This window comes from Xyrauchen texanus, chromosome 27 (genome assembly GCF_025860055.1).
Source record: "Xyrauchen texanus isolate HMW12.3.18 chromosome 27, RBS_HiC_50CHRs, whole genome shotgun sequence".
Classification (NCBI taxonomy): Eukaryota; Metazoa; Chordata; class Actinopteri; order Cypriniformes; family Catostomidae; genus Xyrauchen; species Xyrauchen texanus.
Window position 1 is genome coordinate 32,174,464 of NC_068302.1, and position 22,377 is coordinate 32,196,840.

Consider the following 22,377-nt stretch of genomic DNA (forward strand, 5'->3'; position numbering starts at 1 on the left):
ACCATGTTTATAAATAAATAATAAATGGTTATTCAAGTTTACTGAAATAAAATCCTGACAGCTACTATAAATATATATATATATATATATATATATATATATATATATATATATATATATATATATATATATATATATATATATATATATATATATATATGTTTTTTAAAAAGCTTATAGTATTAAAATATATAATTAGTTAAAATAATAGTATACTATATATTATTTATATTATAATATTATTATAATCATTAATAATATATAATAAATAAGTATTATTTCAGATGGAATGGTACTTTAAAATCAATTGAAGCTTAGTAATATTATCTCTTTTTATTTACAAAAAAAAAGAAGTATAGTCGAAACCCCTAAAACAGTCCTCGATGCTTTCTGTTTTGATTAGTACAGTCTTAACCGAAGGGAGGGGCGCGCGCTCTGCATTTACTGAACTTGATACGCACCATCCAGACAGAAGTAGTCAATCGCAGAGGCTTCCTCCACAATCTCTCCCCTGTTTGTGTTTATATATGTTTTTTAACTCATCTTTTTTGAGGGTAACTTTCAAGCCCTATCCCAAAGATTAAGGACCAAAGAGCAAAAATAATGTACGCGTTCGTGCGTTTCTTGGAGGACGACATGTGCTACGCGTTACCTGTGTCAGACGTGAAAGATTTCCAGCCTGTGCACAAAAGAGATTTTGATAACCAGAAGGTGTATGTGGTGCTGAGAGGAACAGGCCAGCCTGCCAAAGCACACATCCTCGCCCTGGCAGGTGAGTTATGCTCTTCTGATCATATTAATAATAATAATGTCCTTCATTAATAACATTAATAAGCATAATTGCACTAGTGTATAATGCTTCACAGCTCATGTGTGCATGCACGTTCGATGTGTTAGAAATGTTATGCAACTTAATAATGAAAGTTGTTTTATAAAGTGTTAGCAATAATTTCACATGGCTGGCATGGACATGTATTAGACTGTTTTCTGGAGGTATTTGGGGAAAATTAAAGCTATAATCTGTCAGTGTTAGGGTCGGATGTGATTCATGGATAGAGACGGAGAAAACATGACAGCTTTGATGTGTTTGAAACATTGTGTTGTTTTAGCTCATTTCCAATACGATGTTTCTTCATTCGCGACAGAGAGGCAGAAGATTGTCTGTGATTTACCAGCAGTGTTTAAGATTTAAGGTTGAAGAAGAAAGTGTGTGGAAAACGTTTTATTTATTTTAGAAGGTAACAGCAATTAAAAATGTGTATTAAATGAAGAAAGGAGCTCAAGCTGCTAGGCGTGTTAGCAAGCTGCTAACGCTTCCTTCATACGTCGATGGAGAATATGCTAATACAATTATCATGACAGTAAAGAAACTGTGTCTTTGAACAGATAAAGTTGTGAAATATCTCTTGTTTGGCTTATAATTTTAAATGTCTATTTGTTTTTACCCGCTAGTTCACCTAGCCCAAGCAGCTAGGTAATACTGTCATCACGTTAGCTAACAAGGCAAGGTTTATTTTTGTGTAGTGTTTTCTTTAATGTCCTTCATTTTGTTTTTAACCCTTAAGTCAGCATATTATAATGTTAAATCACCACCACGCCTTGAATAAGACTTAAGTGTTTTGTGGTGTTTAAACCAGTGCTGGTGGCAGATTTGTTGTCATGTCACTTCCTGCTTAAACTCAAGATGTGATGACCACCAGCCTCTTTCACTCCTCCTTTAATTAGGACTATTTAGATATATTACTAATCTACATGTGTGGCTTAACCTGCTCTTACAACCCTGATCTCGTTAGGAACAGAAGTCTGGACTCCAGGACGGGTTTTATTAAGCTGGTAAATCAGTTTGCTTGAATTTAAGCAGTCTTCAATCTGTTGTGGTCGACTTGGAGTCTCATTTGCCATTCCTGGCCTATATAGAAGACTGAATAGATTCATACTTTTAGGGAAAGTTCATCCAAAATTAAAATTCTGTCATCTTTAACTCATTATGTCATTCCAAACCTGTATGACTTTCTTTCTTCCATGGAACACCAATGGATAAGTTTAGAAGAATGTCTGAGCTGCTCTCTTCCATATAATGATATTATACAATATGGACAAACCTTAAAAGCATCATAAAAGTAGTCCATATATGACTTGTGCGCTACATTCCAAATAATATTCTAACATTGTGTGAAGAACAGACAATAACATTTAAGTCATTATTCACTTACAGTCTTGCCTCCAAAATCTTGCTTGACAGCCGCTCACTTTTATTGTATGACAAAAAGCAGCTTGGACATTTAGCTGAAGGTAAAAGTCATACATGTTTACAAAGACATAAGGGTGAGTTAATGATCACAATTGTAATTTTTGGGTGAATTTTAACATTTAACGTTGTTTTAACTGTTTCATCCAAAGTACAGCGATTAATTATTATTTGCACTCCTGACATTTGCTTCCTCTTTTTCAGAAAGTATTGAGGAATTTGAGCACAGTATTATGCAAAAAAAGATGAAAACACCCAAGATGTCAAACAGAAACACAGTGGAGAATCACTTTGGGGAGGAGAGAATGCCTCTTAGACATAAAAAGGTAGAGTTGGACCATATTCTTTTGTAAGAAAGGGTAGAGCACATCTGATTGAATTCAGATGTTAGTGGTGTGGATTTGTAAACAAAGGGTCAGATCATAAATGGCTCAGCAGGGATTTTCTACTGAAATTAAGATTGTATTTATATTCTGCAAACAAATCAAGGGAAACGTTAGTTAAGAATGTTTTGACTTATGGAATTTGGCTTTATATTTAATGTTTCAAACAGAGATTGCGTTAATGAAAAATGTTGGCCTAAGTCATTTGATTAACTTTACAAACATTGGTGCACAATCTAAAATGCATGATTTTTACAGAGAAGATAAAGGTTAATTATATTTCCCTACTTTAGAAACATTCTCAAAATAAATAATGCTAATAAGGCTAATAATAATGGGAGAAGTTTTAAAGTAAATAACCCACTACACTATGCTTGGTGAGAGTAAAGGAGCTCTTTTTACAGTCCTTATTAAAACAATGTTAAATTAAAAATGCCAAGTGTTACATATTTTAATGAACAATGGCATGGTAATAGGAATTTTTGACTTTTAAAATGTTGTCACTTTTTGTGACTGAAGTATTCAAGTCTTATTAGTTCAGTAATAACTTATCAGTGACAACTTATCAGTGACAACTACTTGTTAGTAGATGTTTGTTCTTTATTCTTATTTAACTTCCATTGTATCTTATGGTTTGTCAAGTTCAGCTCATTGTAGACCTGAATTCTACATACATTTTGGGAAAATAAAAACAACTGATAATTTAAAAGAAATAGAACATGAATTTTGCAATGTAGTCCATCAAATTATAGGGCAATTATTTATTGTATCTCAACCTCTGTTTTCATTTAAGCTGTTTAATTTAATCTGACTGATTCAGCAAGATATAAAAAGGGCATATGTTTATCATAAATTACTTACCTGTGTAATACATTAGGTTAACAATCTGGTTTTGTATGCTTTTGAAGTTCATGCCATAATTAATTAGTATAGCTTAATTGTCTTTAGATAAATTTGTTTGAATATGAATTAAGTTGATTCATCGCTTTGGATTGTTGCTATACCGACTGGTTTAATTTTAATTTCATTACAACAACTCAATTCTAAGGTTCTCTATTAAATAGCATTAAATATGCAATAATGAGATTCTTTGTGAATTAGCAATATTTTGGCCAATATGTGGATTTTCCTGGTTAAGATATATATATATATATATATATATATATATATATATATATATATATATATATATCTCAAGATGGCTATTTATATGTTCAGCTTTAGTGTGTCAATACGAAATATAAATGTTAGGCTTCCAAACATTATTTTTGCAAATAGAAAAGATTAGAATAGAAGAACAGGGAGCCCTGCAACAGATGTCATGGCCCCTACAAAGCCCCCACTGAACATCGTGTCACTCTTAGATTAAATAAAGAGACATAAGCAATTGAGACTATATAGATTGAAGAACTGTGGCAAATTCTCAGAGAAGCTTGGAACATCCTATCTGCCAACAACCAAGAAAAACTGTGTCCAATTGTACCTAGGAGAACTGGGGCTGTTTTAAATGCAAAGGTGGTCTCACCAGATATTGATTTAGCTTTTTTATGTTTATTGGACTTTGTATGACATTGAGTTATAAATTAAAACTATTTATGTCATTATTTTTGAAGACATCCTCACTATGCAACATTTTTCGTAAGTCCCAAAAACTTTTGCACAGTACTGTATATATTCACTGGCGGCCAATAGTCTGGAATAATGCACAGATTTTGCTGTTTCAGAAGTAAATTGGTACTTTAAAGTGCTATTCAACTGATCACAAATTATAGTCAGGACATTACTGATGTAAAAAACAGCACCTTCACTATTTGAAAAAAGTAGGTTTTGATCAAATCTAGACATGCCCCATTTCCAGCAGCATCACTCCAACACCTTATCCTTGAGAAACCATGCTAAATTGCTAATTTAGTACTAGAAAATCACTTGCCATTATATCAAACACAACTGAAAGCTATTTGGTTTGTTAAATGAAGCTTAACATTGTTTTTGAGTTGCCACAGTATGCAATAGACTGGCATGTCTTAAGGTCAATATTAGGCACAAAAGAAACTTCTTTCTCTAGAAACTCATCAGTCAATCATTGTTTTGAGGAATGAAGGCTATACAATGCTTGAAATTGCCAAAGAAAAACCCTGAATAATTCATACAAAGGTGTACAGTACAGTCTTCAGTCAGAAAGAGATTTGGAAGGCCCAGATACAACTAAACAAGAGGATAGGTGCACCAGAGTCTCTAGTTTGAGAAATAGACACATCACATGTCCTCAGCTGACAGCTTCATTGAATTCTACCTGCTCAACCTCAGTTTCTTGTACAACAGTAAAGAGAAGACTCAGGGGTGCAGGCCTTATGGGAATAATTGCAAAGAATATGCCACTTTTGAAACAGAAAACAAAAAGAAAAGGTTAGAGTGGGCTAAGAAACACAGACATTGGATAACAGATAATTGGAAAAACTGTTATGAATCTTAACAAAAATGTCGCACGAATATCTGGACAAGCTGACAGTTAGAATGCCAAGGATCTGCAAAACTGTCATTGCTGCACGTGGAGGACTTTTTGATGAGAACTCTTTGAAGTACTTTTAAGAAATTCTGAACATGTTTTTCAAATTGTATAAATTATATTTCCACATTATTAATGTCCTGACTATACATTATGATCAGTTGAATGCCACTTTGGTGAATAAAAGTACCAGTTTCTTTCCATAAGAGATAAATCTGTACATTATTCCAAACCTTTGGCCGCCAGTGAATATATATGAATTGCTAATATGAAATCTGTGGAGTGGTTAAAAACTGAAGTCAGAAATTTACATACACTTAGGTTCAAGTCCATCCATCCATCTCCATCCATCTTCAACCGCTTATCCGAAGTCGGGTCGCGGGGGCAGCTGCTCCAGCAGGGGGCCCCAAACTTCCCTATGTTCAAGTCATTAAAACTAATTTTGTATCCACTCCACAGATTTCATATTAGCAAACTATAGTTTTGGCAAGTTGTTTAGGACATCTATTCTGTGCATGAAAGTGCATGTGCACTTTTTCCAACAATTGTTTACCGATAGATTGTTTCACTTTTAATTGACTATATCACAATTACAGTGGGTCTGAAATTTGCATACACTAAGTTTCTGTGCCTTTAAGTAGCTTGGAAACTTCCAGAAAATGTTGTCAATCCTTTAGGCAATTAGCTTCTGATAGGCTAATTGCATGTGTACCTGTGGATGTATTTTAAGACCTCCCTTCAAACTCAGTGCCTCTTTGCTTGACATCATGGGAAAATCAAAAGAAATCAGCCAAGACTTCAGAAAAAAATTGTAGACCTCCATAAGTCTGGTTCATCGTTGGTAGCAATTTCCACATGCCTGAATGTACCATGTTTATCTGTACAAACAATAATACACGAGTATAAACGCCATTGGACCATGCAGCCATCATACCGCTCAGAAAGGAGACATATTCTGTGTCCTAGAGATGAATGTAGTTTGGTGTGAAAAGTGCATATCAATCCCAGAACAACAGCAATCAACATCCTTGTGAAGATGCTGGAGGAAACAGGTAGACAAGTATCTATATCCACAGTAAAACGAGTCCTAAATCGACATAACCTAAACGGCTGCACAGCAAGGAAGAAGCCACTGCTTCAAAACCACCATAACAAAGCCAGACTACAGTTTGCAAATGCACATGGGGACAAAGATCTTACTTTTTGTAAAAATGTCCTCTGGTCTGATTAAACAAAAACTGTTTGGCCATAATGACCATTGTAATGTTTGGAGGAAAAAGAGTGAGGCTTGCAAGCTGAACAACACCATCTCAACCATGAATGCTTCACAGTTTGGATGGTGTTGTAGCATCATGTTGTGGGAGTGCTTTGCTGCAGGATGGACTGGTGCACTTCACAAGATAGATGGCATCAGGAAGGAAAATTACGTGGATGTATTGAAGCAACATCTCATTACATCAGTCAGGAAGTTAAAGCTCAGTCGCAAATGGTTCTTCCAAATGGACAATGACTCCAAGCTTACCTCCAAAATTGTGGCAAAATGGCTTAAGGACAAGAAATTCAAGGTATTGGAGTGGCCATCACAAAGCCCTGACCTCAATCCAATAGAAAATTTGTGGGCAGAACTGAAAAGGCATGTGTGAGCAAGGAGGCCTACGAACCTGACTCAGTTACACCAGTTCTGTCTGAAGTATTGGGCCAAAATTCCATCAACCTATTGTGTGAAGGTTGTGGAAGGCTACTCAAAATGTCTCACCCAAGTTAAACTATGTAAAGGCAATGCTACAAAAACAAATTGTATGTAAACTTCTGACCCACTGGGAATGTGATGAAATAAATAAAAGCTGAAATAAATCATGCACTACTATTATTCTGACATTTCACATTCTTAAAATAAAGTAGTGATCCTAACTGACCTAAGACAGGGAATGTTTTCTAAGATTAAATGTCAGGTATTATGAAAATCTGAGTTTAAATGTATTTGGTTAAGGTGTGTGTGTGTGTGTGTGTGTGTGTGTGTGTGTGTGTGTGTGTGTGTGTGTGTGTGTGTGTGTGTGTGTGAGAGAGATTATTTATTTTATTTTTTTTTCCCTCAGGGCTGCACTTTTGACAACAGTAGTCATTTTAATTTTGTAATCATCTTGATACGCCTGCTGTTATAGATCAGTCTGATTCCTGCAGTCTATCATCCTCCAGGGTCACACTAGACTTTGTGTTCTATTTGCTTCCATTCATACTCATGCAAGCGTGGGAGAGCTGGAACACAAGCATGTCTAAAGAAGTGTTGTCTTTGACTATAGTGCTGTTACTATTGATTATTTTTTTCAGATTATTTTGTAATCTAGTTATCTAACGATTATTCTGCTGATTAAGTCATCAGAAATTTATTTAATAAAGGTAAAGTCACAGTTGGCTAAAATGCATTAATTAGCCTAAGTTTTGATGCAATCTACTATAGAATAACAACAACAAACATTGTGCAAACAATATCTAAACCCAACAGACACCCAAAGAAGATAAAAAAAAAAATATATATATATATATATATATATATATATATAATTCAAGCTGACAGACATTGGTTACTCCAGGTGTGCTAAACCTTTTGTATTGCAACATCTCCTTTTTTAAATTTACTAGTTCAACATGATCTACCCATTTCATTTTAGAACTCAAATATGGGAAAACAGGCAATGAAAATTTAATATTTTATCATTTCTGAAACAATCTTGTTTGAGTATGAGTTATATTCATGGTTAAACTATTTTATGGAGCTATAAAACCATTTTATTTGATTTTGTTTAGTTTTTTACACTACATACAACATGGAATACAATAGGCTATTTAGAGTAATCACATCTGTAGGAGATGTTTTAACTCTCACGTTGAGCTGCAGCAGTTGCAGGCATTGTTGCGCTTGTGCTACATTATGCCACATTATGCCCTGATTGCAAAAACGTATTGCTTGCCACGTTCCTTGTAAAATACAGTGTAAAAATATCTGGGCATTCAGTCCCTTCTTGAGTAAATATTGTTAATCATTTCACATGCGAAGAGTAGCCACTACTCTCTCAGGTAATCATGTTTCATATTGTGTCATAAAGCCGCTGTGTGGCTTTAACAACAGACCTGCGTTGAGCTTTGACTGACAGCATACAGAGCTTTGGTTCTGTTCAGTAAATAAAGTTCTCTATATTCCCACATTGAGTTTTAGCTGTGATAATTGCTATAATCTGTAAAATATTTATCGGAAGTGGGGCATTGCCACTATTACAAACTTTATAATCGTGAAACCTATTTTACATGACGAGAAAGATTGCATTTACATTCAAATTGTCATCTAGATTCAGTCTTATTTACTGAGCAGAAATTGTTTGTGCATCTGTCACTACGGTGCATCTGTCAACTTTAAGTCTGACGGACTTCTATTTAATTACATGTTTCTTAAAAGCCTATATTGCAAATGATTGTGTAGATAAAATAGGTTTAGAGTGCATTCCAATGGGTCCTGTGTGCAAACGCACCTAATTTCTATTTAAAACAGCTTATTATAGATTGCGCTTCATTCGCAAAAATTACCCGGTGTTATTTACATTGCACTATTACAGTCAAACAGGCTGTAAAAAAAATTCTTTAAGAGAAGATTGTGTACAATTTCTATTGATCGTATCAGCAGTAATTCATCAAATAATGATCATATGATGGAGAAGAGCTTTATAACCTGTCATATATCCAGATTATAGTCAAAGAGATTATTCCGGCGTCTGGATCACAGTAGTCAGTGATCACTTGATAGGTGCAGTTTTCTTTTCTTTGTTGACTTACTCCTATTGAAACAGTTTTGGTGAACGCTAAGATCTTCAGTGCCATGTTCAGCGGTTTTTGATTAGAGATTGAACTAAACTCTTGAGGAAGGTCCTTTGAGGAACAGGAATGAGTTCCCACCATAGAGATTGGTATTATGTACTTATACCTGTACGCAATATGCACTAGTCAAGAATTACACCTTCAACCTTCTGATGCAGGTTCAGTCACAGGAACAACAGCGGGCCAGCTCCAACTCCTCAAAGAGCCTGGCCGCGGTGGTGGCACGGCTGGAGAGGAACGCTGTCAACTCATGCATGGAAGGAGAGGAGCTGGACAGACTCACAACAGAGGAAGAAGAGGATCAGGGCGAAGCTGTGGTGCCTCGCGTTCTGTACGAGGAGCTGGTGCACAGCTACAGGCAGCAGGAAGAGGAAATGAGACGGCTGCAACAGGAATTGGAGCGCACGCGCAGGCAGCTGCTGCAGCAAGCCAAAAAACTTAAGGAGTACGGGAGTCTGCTGACCGAAGTCAAGGAGCTGCGTGACTTTAATCGACGTTTGCAGGACGTCCTGCTCATGAGGCTTGGCAGCGGTGAGATTTTAATGAATGCATGTGCCTCACACATATTGACACTTGATGGTTCTTTGGCTAAAGGCTTATTCACACCAAGTCTGATGTGACTAAATAACACTAAAGTGTTAAATATTCACAAAAAAATGTTCACCAAAAAAAGGTCCAGTGCCGAATTGTCATCACTCTTTGAAAATCTTGGAATTTAATTGTTCTGAATTTAAATGGTGAAAGACCTCATAGAGCATTTTTATATATATTTTTTTAATCGTATAATACATCTTTTTTGTGTCAAATTTTCAACATGAAATCAAAATTTACCCTATTTACAACCTTATTAAATGTTCCTTTTCTTATTTTGCCCAGTTCATCCGTGCACTGACCTTTCTTAAACTCATCTATTTATTTACTTGCTCCTTCTCTGAAATTACTTGGCTTTTCAGCTGACATTACATCACCAAGCCCTCTTATTTTTAAACCCCTCCCCTCTAACCACCTCGTGCACAAACATAGCGTGTCACAGGTGTGCGTATATGCCTGTTTTACAAACATTTTCAATGCAGCTAATCCAATCAGAATCTGTTTTATAATGCTCACTTTTTTCTTGTTCACAATTTTACTTGTGTAATAAAACTATTGTTCAGTGTTAGTAGAGCTTAATACACAATCTTTTTTTTTTTTATTATTGTTCAAAAGCAATTGTTAGAATGATGATTATATTATACAGGCGATTATTGCAAAGATTAATCATTATCTCTTAACCAGATTAAGGACAAGTGATTATTCAGCTAGTTCCCGACTTAAAAGGCTGTAATAAACGTGCTTACTAATAATGAAGACAAAATCATCTTTTAAAAATACCTCTAAATGACATTCACTGAATTAAAGGGGAAAAACTAATTGGATTTTTATTGTTTAATTAATTAAAAATTTCACTGCAAAAAATCCTGTTGTTATCAAGTGTTTTTGTCTACAAATCCTTAAAAAACAAGATACATCTACTTGAGAAGCAACATATAAGATATTTAGACTTGCTTTAAGAGAATGTATCTTAAATATAAGTGTATTTTGATAAGTGTATTTTTTCACTTGTTCGTACTTCTGCCAGATAAGTAAAGAAAAAATATACTCATATTCAAGATATTTGCTCTAAAAGCAAGTCTAAATATCGTATATGTTGCTTCTCAGGTAAATATATTTTGTTTTAAGGATTAAAAAAATACATAAAAATTATACATTTTAAAATGTATTAAAAATTATATTCAAAATTCTCTGATAACATTTTTTTCTTCTGCAGTATAGCTGCTAATATAAATGTACATAAGGAGTTTTAGATATTTATATTAAAAAACAAACCAAAAAAGACAAAAAATAAAAAAACATATTTGCATTGTATAATGGGCTAAGACTACACCCTCTCGCCTTTTTGTTCACTTGATTTCGATCCATCTTTAACTCTTACAAACTCTTTCTTCTTTATAGAGCTGCGTATCTCTGATTTTCTTCACCATAAGTACACAACCTGACACTCATATTATAATTGGCTATGTCACGAGCAATCACTGTTAACAAAATCTATCTGCAGCAAGCATGCACCAGTGATGAGCGTCTCCACGCGAGACAGTGTATCAGCCGGGAGAAATTTGAAAATCTCTTACACTGTTTTTCATGCGATCCATATAAGTGGCTCTGACCGCACAGACAAATGCCAGTTTCGGAGATTGTGCTTATTTATACAACCCGCTGCCTCATTATTTGAACTTTAAAAAAGTTTGCATTAAATACAGTAGATAACGGCACAGTGTTTCCTTTTTAGACGCGCTGACAGGCAAGGTTTGCTCAAACGGAACGCCGGGTACGGCTCCATTTTACATCACGATGACACTGCTTCTGTATTTACTTATTTTGCATTTTTGTATTATAATTCTCTGCGATATACATCACCTTAATCTGTTTGGAAAGTTTGGAGTGTATCTGGACTTAGATCTGTTCTTTCCTCCTCTCCTCAATCAAGTGCGAGCTGAAGTGCTTCTCTCCCATGTCATCATTAGCTTTTTTAAATCTGATGGTAAAAATAATGTTACTAGACTATTTAAATAAAAGTAAAAAAGCTGCTCCTACTACACACAAGTATTCAAAAGTAATCTTCATAGCTTTAAACAGTGGGGCATTATTATTCATCAGATGAAGACTACAGTACAGAATGCTTAAAGAGAACATGGTGTCCAGAACTCCCAGGCCAGTGTCCTGGCCAGCTGCTGCGTTTGTATGTGTCTGGGGAACAGACTGTGGGCTGGAGCGAGCTGGTGGTGCAGGCTGCAGATTAGACCGACCAGGGTGCTTTAGGGTCAGGAGTGTAGTGCACTGACCGATATTAAAACTCAACAGATACATTAGGGCTTAGTGCTGACAGCCACCAAGCCAGCTTACTGAGCTAAAATAACCCGGCTGTCTCGAGGCACAGGGGAGCCCTGTTTCAGGCAGTTGTCCAACACAAGCAGGCCAGGACTTACTGCAGAACTCATTAGAGAGCAGGAACGTCTGTCTTGAACACTTTCTCAGGATTACATTTGCTTTCGCTTGTTAAATGGTGCTTTACTGATAGGTTGTCAATTTTTTTCCTTCCTACAGAGCCAATGCATGACAATGGCACACAGACAATCAAATCAGAAGTGGTGGAGCCAATAAGTGAGCCACAGGACGTGTGTCAAGAGGAAGCCAATACTAGCTCCACCCACTCCCCTTCCCCGAGGACCGTCTACACCTTCAACGATGGCAAAGTATGTGCTTGCATTTGTATTTGTGTGTATGTATTTCTATGATTTTCATAGCCTCTTAATTAGTAGTCTCACATAGCCAGATGTTCGACAAAACTGCAAAAGCTCTGGTCCAATTTGCAGCTTTTGGGCCCAAAACTGCCTACTTAGGCATGAAGAGACCATCTGACTGATATATGAAGAGGCCAACCATTTGAAATGGATTATACCACAATAATAGACCCTCTGTATATATTTCAAAGATTTGATGCCACTAAAGCTGGCACCACACTAGCTGAATCATAAAAAAAATATTTTGGTCAAAGGTGTCCACATGCAGACAGTTTTGCTGAGATCTCACTCTCTTCAGTCAGAGGTATGACACACTTTAAACCGATTTAAAAATGGTGGAGAGGTGACAGACATAACAACTCACTGCAACTCTCTCTATCTGATTCCCTGTCATGTGAAGCTCGCTGAAATAACAACAGGAGTACCACATGAGCATAAACAATTGTACAATAGTGATTTAGGAAGCGATAACCTTGTGAAAGTGTGCGATTGCCTATTTACCCCCTCCAGGCTTGCTGTAGAACGCGTATGTCCATATGCAGCTTTCATTGAGGAAAGAAATTATGTTCAATAAAAACAGACTTTTGTGCCTCTGTTTTTGATTTCATTGTCATTTAGTGTGGGAAATTAAGCTCACACTTTAAAATCTCTGGAAAAATCGGCTAGTGTGGAGCTGGCTAAACCTGATAAAAAATTTTTTTTGGAATTTGCTAAAAAGCACTTGTATCAGCAGGGCTCCTGCAAATACAACTTTGTTTCTTGATAAAAACCCTGTTTCCTCTTACTGCTAGAAGTGTTATTGTTAATTGGCTGCCTATAGCCAGCCAATCAGATAAGTCTACTTAATTAGTTACTGACTCTCAAACAATTCCGAATGTCTGTTCTTATGGATGCGTTTCTCTGAGTCCGATTAAGCTGACAGCACAGCAAATTGTCAGTCAGTACAGTTTTATTTAGCCATTTGCCTTCAAAAGACATCCCCTTTTACAGCCCGATTTTCTGTCTTTAACTCGCATGAGATGCTCCAACCACATTAAAGAAATGGACCATCAGGAGAGAATAGTGTTTGTTTCCTAGTCTCCTATTGGTGATTGCACTGATGTGCCTCGTGTTAATGTGATTCAGTGTTTCTTTTAATGTTTTGCAGTGGTGTGGTTTGTCTAATTGACTAGCAAAATTCCCCCACTCCCTCACCTCCATCAGTCTCGGAGGGCCTTTTAACCAGAATGCTTGCTGTGATTTTGAGCCCTGTTAGCAGACATTGGGTCTGCGTTTTGCGTTCCTCCGCCCACCTCACATGACGGGGGATTTGTGTTGCATGCTGAAAGGGTTCTCAGTTCAAGCGTGACCAACAAAAGCAAATTAGGCCCTTATACATACACACACATATCTGGCATTAATTATTTTGTACCACAGGAATTGTGCTAAGTGACAGGCAGCTATAGAATAGAAAATCTCCTAAGAGCACTGAAAAGCTTGTCTGCTGGACCAGGGCCTAAAGCACATTAGATGCATTGGGGAAAAGCTGCTGGATCCAAGCCTGAAGACTGCTCAGGGTGAGAAAGCAGAAGGCACATTACCTCAGCTGTTATTAACCAGCTGCCCATCAATCCACCTGATGGCTTGTTGGGCTGTGTCCTCCTTAAAAGTCTTGTGGCTTGAAAGTCAACACTGTTGTCTTGTATGTGTCAAAACACATTACTGCACTTAATGAACTCGGAAACCCTGTGTTTATGTTGTATGCTGATCAGAATCTGTATGACAGTCCCTAGACTGGCCCTGCTGATGTATTGCAGGACCCTACAGAGCATGGAACTCATAGCTACATGCAACACAAATTACTGTCAATCAGGTTCAAATGACATATACTGTAGAATGTTTTTGCACTAACCTCCACAAACAGAGCTATTTAAATAATTGTGAAAGCAAAGCTACCCTGTCTCAGAAACACTTCATGGAATAAACCACATTGCTCTGAAGTGGTAGAATGTGAAAGCAAAATCTTGTCAGTGACATGCTGGAGTGTGTGTATGCTGCATATTTAAAGAAGCACGTATCTGCTGTAGGTGCACTTGGGCGGGGGAATTTGGGTGGAGGAGGAGAAGTGGCACCAGCTACAACGGACACAGGGAGACTCGAAATTCACAAAAAACCTGGCCGTGATGATCTGGGGCACAGAAACCCTGAAGAACCGCAGCGTGACTGGTGTCGCTACAAAGAAGAAGAAAGATGCCCTACCCAAACCACCACTCTCACCAAGCAAGCTCAAAATTGTCAGAGGTAAATACGCTAGCCTTAAATTAGAGGGCCTGGTTTTGTATTTAAATTAGGTTGGGTGTATAGTAGGGATGCATTGATATAGACGTTTTGGCTGATACCAATTTTTAAATGGAGATATGATGTCTGTTTGTTCATACAATGCAAGTGAATGTTGACCAGATGTTCTCCAAGAAGGACATAAAGGCAGCATAAAGGTAATCCCTAATACTTGAGTGGTTTAATCAATGTTTTCTGAAGCAAATCATCTGATTTGAGTGAGAACAGACCAAAATATAACTTCTTTTTCACTATAAATTCGTCTTGGCGACCATCAATTTAAGCTTGATTATAGTTTGTAGCACCATTTATCGTTCTGCGCATGTGTCAAGTGCTAGGAAGTGCTATCGAGCTTAAAATCATGATCATGCCTAGAGACTGCAATGGCAAAATGTACAGTGAGAAAGGAGTTTTATTTTGGTCCATTCTCTCCCAAAACTGATTTGATCCCTTCAGAAAACGTATTAAACCATTTGGGTCTTGTAAATGACCTTTCTGCTGCATTTATGTTCTTTTTTGTATCTTTTTTGGTAGCATTCGCTTGTATTGAATGAATAAACAGACAAAACATCTCCAAAGTAAATACATTATTTGTTCCACTGAAGAAAGTCATAGAAGTTTAACACGACATAAGGGTAAGTAAATGATGAGAGAATAGTTATTTTGGGGTGAACTATTTATTTTGTCTTGTTTGAAATTCCTGGTCCTAACTAAATATTCTGTTCCAGAGTGTCTCTATGACCGAGTGTCTCAAGAAACGGCCGACAGCGCAGAGATCACCCAGCGATTATCCAAAGTGAACAAATACATCTGCGAAAAGATCATGGATATAAACAAATCCATCAAGAATGAGGAACGGCGAGAGTCCAAGCTTCTCATCCAACAGACGGTGAAGATGGAAAACTTCCCTTATGACGGCCTGTAGGGGTGTACTGAAGTTGTCACTATAGCTCATTCTATTCCTCGAGGACTTCTGGTGGAGAAGGTGCACATAATCACCGGCGCTGCCAACTGAGATTTTCACTGACACCTTCCCAAGACCTTTCTGTCTTTTACTCTCGTAGACTCTGTTTTACAGCTTGTCTGACAGCTTTACCTCTCTCCACACTGCCTTCGCATTCTGTGAGTGAATGGGGCAGGGTGGGACGTAATTTTGTAAGCTTTGATTGGGGGATCCGGGAGGGGTTGAATATAATGCATGTTAGACAGGAGTGATCCTTTAAATCGTGTTTGAGAAAAATGTGTTTGGCACATCAGCTTGTGTTCTGTGTCAGAACATGTCCTAAAATTTACTAAAGAAAAGTTTTTCCTTCAGCAGAAGTCTTCTTATTTCAGGAGGATATTTGGGAGGTGTTATAAATGCTGGCTTAGACTTGAAGTCTTAAGAGGAGTTTGGCCACTTCATAGGGACCATCTGCTAAAGGTACTTAACATAGAGAGTTGCAATGATGCACTTTTAAACAGGGTCGCACCCTGCATCGTCTTAATGAATGATTGGTTCAATTAATCAATCTAGCCCCAATTGCTCCCATTAATTGCTTTCATGAAAAGACTGCTGATTGCCTGATCTTGATGGTTGTTAGGGATACAGAGGTCCCATGTAGTCAATGGTGCTAAACTATTGTCCTCAAATATGGATTAGCGACATTTACTTGGAGATCAGCTGTGAACAGGCAAAGAGATCACATTTAAAATGTAAATTTGGATATTCCCAGACATCATCAGTATACCTATGGTGTTCCCTTTTGTTGACTTTTCTTGAGCTAATATGCTGCCTTCAAGTCCTGCTGGGAATTTCTACGAGTACAGAAGTCGTTATTACGATGAGACGTGTGTTCAAATGATTTGAGTCAAAACATAAACGATGTGTTCTGCAAAAGTTTTCCCACTGGTTATTCCGACATGGTTGAGGCTTTCGTGTGTGCTGATCTTATAAATACAATAATTTTAATATGACTTGGAAGACAGCAATGGACATAGAGTAGATTACTTCATTGCCATATGTGCAAGACTTTGTCCCGAATGGAGCACTTAATAGCCACTCTGTCAGCCCAAATGAGGGCATGCTAGACACCAGAGTGGCATATTAAGGGCAGGTTTTAGGGCAACGTGGCTATTTGTCTGATGGTGAGAATGCATATTGATTTTCGTCATGTGGCTCAATGTCCGAGACTATTGGTCCCATCTGACCAATTGATAGCCCTGGTCCGAGAGTGGAAAAAGCAGCTTTGTGATGTCTATAAGGCTGTACTGTGCCATGTCATGAATCTAAAGGATGTTTACATGTGCTTTGCACCCTTTTGCTGAGTTTGCACCAATACAGACTCCGTAGAGGACTAATATTTGACATTTTGTATGACATAACGTTCCCAAAATGTTGAATCAGATTAGGACCGCTAGGGCTTAGAGCGGCATTTGGGACAGGGCCAAAATCAATTTTTTGTACTTGTGCTGATATTGTGTTGTATACAAAAGCAGCAGAGACCATACAATATATAGCATAAAGTATAACATAAGTGTCTTGTAAACAAAAAGGAACACATCCAAATTGATTTTAGTCAACTTGATGAACTAACCATGGAACAGGAGTTATTGTATTATCAGGTCTACGGAGATGGTGACCACTTAAGACCTTTTACCAGCCGTAAATTACACTTGGGGCTGAGGGTAAGTGGAAATCAGAGCTGGGCTGCAGGGGCTTTTTCCAGCTGGCATTCATTGGGAACTGTGTTCTCTGTTTTATAGCAAGCTGTGATTGTAATATGAGCTTATATTGCTTTAACTGCACTTTGCTGTGTGAGTGTGGAGAGATGCCAGGCACCGTGTGTGGACGCGAGGTAAAACTGTCAGCAGCACTCAGTGTTACACACATTAACCTCTTCCTCCAGGCCAGACAAACCGCAGGGTCTTAGCTCAAGCCCACCTGTAGAGGGCGCACTCATTAGGAGAGGAAATAAGATATCGTGACAACTTGCATTGAGTCATGCCATCCACACTTTAGTTCTTTGTCTCCCCTGAGTGTACCCTGTCTTATTTCATCGCATACTATTTGTGTGACTTGTCGGCGTAACAAAGAAAAGCCGGCTCCTGCAGATTTGGGGTCTTGACTGTGATGCCATATTGCTAACTGTGAATTAACCACAGATCTGCCATACACCCTTCCCTTTCGCTCTTTCTTTTTTGGGTTAATTTAGCTTTTTTTTTATTTATTTTTTTTATAGAGTAAATGTATTGGTAGGGAGAAATTTTCAATGTATATCTGGAATATATTCTCATGTTTTGGACATTTCATCATTTGTATCCAGGCTGCACCTTATCTCACTAAGTTTCTGGTTCAAAGAGACAGACAATGTTGTCATTCTGTCTTTACTGGTTCTTATATAGTTTATAATAATTTCTACTTTTACAGTGTATATGTGACGTTTTGCTGTTAATGTAGGTCCCGGGTACAAAAATGTTTTCAATAATGCAGGGCTCTTCATAAATACATAATCTTTAATGACGGAAACACATACTGTATCTTAAACTTTTCATGAATTTTTACTGCAGGTATCTTAATGCTTATGAATTTCACCTCACTGTGAGTCATTTGTTACAGACAAATCAAATTTTATTTGGAGTAATTTCTGATGGGAGACCGTCATCACCTACCTTTCTGTTCCAAGGCAGTCATTTTCTATCTTCAGCAACATAGCACTTTAATCCTTTGAAAAAATGTATACAAATTAGTCAGTGTTGGCTTTATTGATAGTTCAGCGATAGTTCAACCAAAAATGAAAACCCTAATGTCTGATGAACACAAAAGAAAATGTAAGTGGATAAAATGTTAGCCTCAGTCACTTTCAATGCATCTTTTTCCATACAATAAAAGTAAAATGTAACTGTAAGAAAGAAAGTCATACAGGTTTGGAACAACTTTAATGACAGTAATGAGTAAATGACAGAATTTCACATTTGGGTGAACTATCCCTTTAACCAAGTCAATAAAAAAAATAATTTAAAGTCAACATTAAACAATGCTTGTGAAAAAAGGTGTGGAGAAAACTCCTCTTCTAGCCAATGGTTATTGCGCATGCATTTTTTCTGACATTTCCTTTGCAAAAACATAAATTAGCCATCAGTTTTCTGCTTCTCAAAAGCAGTTTAGCAGCCATTTTTTCTCATTCTCTTGAGCCTGTGAAAGATATTCCTTTTCATTCTTACCGCAAGTTACCTCCAATATGTCAAGGTAATTACACGAGAGGACAGATTGTAATAAGGTTCTTTGTTCCACTGAATGTCTTTCTCTTCTTCATTCTTTTTTTTCTGTAGATATTGTGTGATATGTATTGCCACACTTATTGAATATTTAATGTTCCATAATGAGCTTATGTACTGTGTGCGAGTATACTGGAAAAAGACAGCTTTAGGTGTGCCGAGGTTGAATGATTGCCAAACATTATCACCAGTCCATGTGGTCATACTTTCGTGTTGAGATTTGCAAGTGTAATCGTTGCCTTGAGAAGGACTAAAGCGTTATGTGTTGCTCATTGCTTTTTTGTCTCGCAGCCGCGCAGAGACTCAATTCGGGCACAGCAGCGTTCAGATCCGAGGAAAATTAAAAATTTAAAGTCTCTTCAGCGATGAGATGAAACCAGTGAGTCCCATCAGGGAAAATCAGACTTTTAAATACAATCATGTACAGTATTTATAGGATAAAAGGCTACAAATGTAATCCAATAGCCTCTCAGAGGCTGTATTTCTCTCATCTGGGAGCCTGAATCTGTTTTGCAGTCTGGTGCCTATGCTTTTAAGTGGCTGTGTATTAGTGATGCTTTGCTCTGGTCTGTGTTTTTGTGCATAAAGTAAGACCAGCGCAAAGCACATGAGGGTTCAACGTATCTTCTGAGTTGTCCATGCCATGTTGGCCAGCAGATGTTTTGTCGTGTTGTCATAAAATCTGAATGCGTATTGGTGTTTGGGATTGTGTGGAATCTCAGCATAGACTGTTTGTTATCAGTCTGATAAATATGAACTTGCACAAAAAATGGCCCCTGCTATGGTTGTCTACAGTTATCTAAGCTAAAGAAAGAAAGATACAGGACGAATATATTTTTGTTGACGATGTCTATTGGTTTTATACGGTGTTGCTGTGCTCAGACTTCTGTCCAGATGTTAATTGCCTGATCTGTGTTGTTCTCTGTTTTATATCAAAACAGCATTAACCTTTAGATAATGTTTGTGAATATGACTATATTCAGAATGGGGGGGAAAAAAAATATATTTTTTTCTTTAATCCTCTGTTTAGTGATTTGTATTATTTGATGCCAAAAAAAAAGCGTCATGGGAAAGTTCTGTGGGGGAAATTTTGAATTGCTTTGTTCTGCTTTACAAGCGTACATACTGAGATTGTCAATCAAATGCTGAGGACCCGCCCACATGCCACAGTAATTACAAAAACTGCCCAGTACTCCACTATAACAAGAATTGCAACATCCTGTTGCTAACCCTCAAGTGCGGTTCACTTTATTTCACAAATTCACCACTTATATTAAAGGAACCCACTCAGAGCCTTTCTTATTTATTACACAAAATTCTCAGTTCTATTAGTGAAAGTGGGGAAAAAAAATATTTTTGATAAAACACAAGGTTATAATCCAAAAACAAGCATGTAGTGTCATAGTCCTACCTCATTGCTGCTTATCGTCTGTCTAGGTATGTACTGTACACTTTTATCCTCACTTTATTCACATTAAGATGTTTATATTTTATGTTTCTTTCTTAGTAATTACATTTGTATCCCTTTGATGGTGCTACCAGCAGGCATGGGTTGTCTAATCTGTGTTACCACGGATGGTGCTAATTTTTCTACTGTTATGGAGGTCGTCCAGCTTTGCATGAGTAAAAACAGTTATCTGTGTAAGTTTTATTGCAACAAGAGCTTTGGAATAAAAATAAAGCATAGGTCAGATAATATATCCAGCATGTTGTAAAATTTGGTTACATATTTCAAATAAGAGATACATACCTCTAACCAATTACCTCACAGTCTTGAGATTACTGTTTTAAATGAAATATTAATCAACGAATGCAGAATCTATTTGTGGACATATAACATTGTCTTTATTTTACAGTACAAACCTACTGTTGGAGTAAGATACCTAATAATCTAAACCATCTACCTAAATATTACTGGGCAGTTTACTCTCACAGCAGTGTGGTCCTCAGCAGTTAATGTATTTAATCCCAATGTAGTCGCTGCAGAGTGTAACTAATGTAAAAGTCTTGCGTACTTGTGGTGGTGGGATTGATATTGTGCAGTACATGAACTGTAAAGAGTTTTCTTAACTTACCAAAGTGGTTCGGTTCCCTCCCAAAGAATTTTTTTTTGTTGTTATTGTGAACAAATGTTTTGTGAAACAGTTTGAAAACAAAGTCTCTAATTTGTGTTTCATTCTGCAAAAACTGGCTTGTAGCTACTCAGAAATATGGGTGTATTGAACGATTAGCACTCGTGAATTTATTCGTCCACAAAAATGCAATCAGTCGCACATTTTTTTTATTTTTGTTTTTATTTTTTTACAGACAGCAAATTGTGTGAATTTGTTAACGAACACTTGCCATGTGTACATTTCAATGATTTAATGTCATATCTTAAGATATGAAGCAGATGGGCTTCATGAACTGACCTCAAGACCAGAATAAGTTCAGAATTGACCATATTGCATTTTAATCTGAACATTTATGCATTTTCATGTCACGTTTTGTGTCTTTATCTTGTCTAAACCATCTCCTTCATTCTTGCTGCTGAAGAAATATCTAAAAACCTATATATACATATAAACTATATATGTATTAATCAATAATTTTTGGAAAGATGTTGATGGTGAATGTCGGATAAAATAACTGTGAACATGCTCTCTTTCAGGTCTGCATTTATGGGTGGTTGTGGGTATTTCTTGATATGGTGACTTTTTGGTTAGTATTGGTTTTACCACGGTGTAAGGTTAATGCCCTTGACCCTGGGCTTTTGTCAGCAGGATATCTTTTATAAATACATCCCATCCTGCTTGCAATACTCCCAAATTTGTGTTCCCAATAAGTTAGGTCAGTTTACTTGCACACAGATCAAGTTTAAGTCGGGACACTCTGTGGGGAACTTTTATTCGTACTGTATTAAAGGCTGAATATGGCTTGGCCCTTACTGCACCTTGTGTCTGCCTCCAGAAAACAGGAAGAAAGATAACCGAAAGAAAATCAAATGTTTCCATGCAAACCAGTTGCCCTCCTCACATGTGTGCAGCTGGTTTTGCTGGTTAACATTAGTTGTGTGTGTGTGTATGCGTGTATGTGTGTGCTGCAGTCTGAGTACTCTTGTTCAGTGTGTACAGATCAACAGAATAAATTCAGACTTTTGTTCTACAAACAAAAACCTCTCAGTGTGAGCTGTTGTTTTATTTGTTCACCAAGGGACACATTTTTGTTTGAATAGATAGCCTTGCAGCCAGATCATGGGCATGTTTAAAAGCAGTAGATCATGAAGCTTTAAAATCTAATATCTAGAATTGGGAAAGACTACTAACTATTAAAATTGTGTAATGGTCTATGATATCATAGACCCCTTTTGTCATATTGAGTTTGCATGCAAGTTTTAGCACCTTGCTAAATAAATTGGTGTAAAATGAACAGCAGTTTTTAAATGTATACTATGAACATTAAAGTTTAAGATGCTATAAGCTG

General features: G+C 37.0%; 2 protein-coding genes across 2 annotated transcripts in view; both read left to right on the forward strand.

Annotated features, from left to right (window-relative positions):
• The window catches only part of agbl4 (AGBL carboxypeptidase 4), a 503,648-nt gene that overhangs the window by 366,033 nt on the left and 115,238 nt on the right, over window positions 1-22,377 (forward strand). The window lies entirely within an intron of this gene.
• Window positions 496-22,234, forward strand: bend5 (BEN domain containing 5). Its single transcript, XM_052095125.1, has 6 exons — window positions 496-772; window positions 2,453-2,574; window positions 9,163-9,535; window positions 12,146-12,294; window positions 14,409-14,622; window positions 15,387-22,234. Exons 1-6 carry the CDS (start codon window positions 604-606, stop codon window positions 15,581-15,583), a joined length of 1,224 nt encoding a protein of 407 aa, XP_051951085.1. The 5' UTR covers window positions 496-603; the 3' UTR covers window positions 15,584-22,234.

Bases quoted from the DNA above. Each gene is read 5' to 3' on its own strand.
- bend5 (XM_052095125.1), top strand. From the start codon at position 604: ATGTACGCGTTCGTGCGTTTCTTGGAGGACGACATGTGCTACGCGTTA. The intron at 2,575-9,162 runs GTAGAGTTGGAC...CTTCTGATGCAG, and splicing joins TGCCTCTTAGACATAAAAAG to GTTCAGTCACAGGAACAACA. The intron at 12,295-14,408 runs GTATGTGCTTGC...TATCTGCTGTAG, and splicing joins ACACCTTCAACGATGGCAAA to GTGCACTTGGGCGGGGGAAT.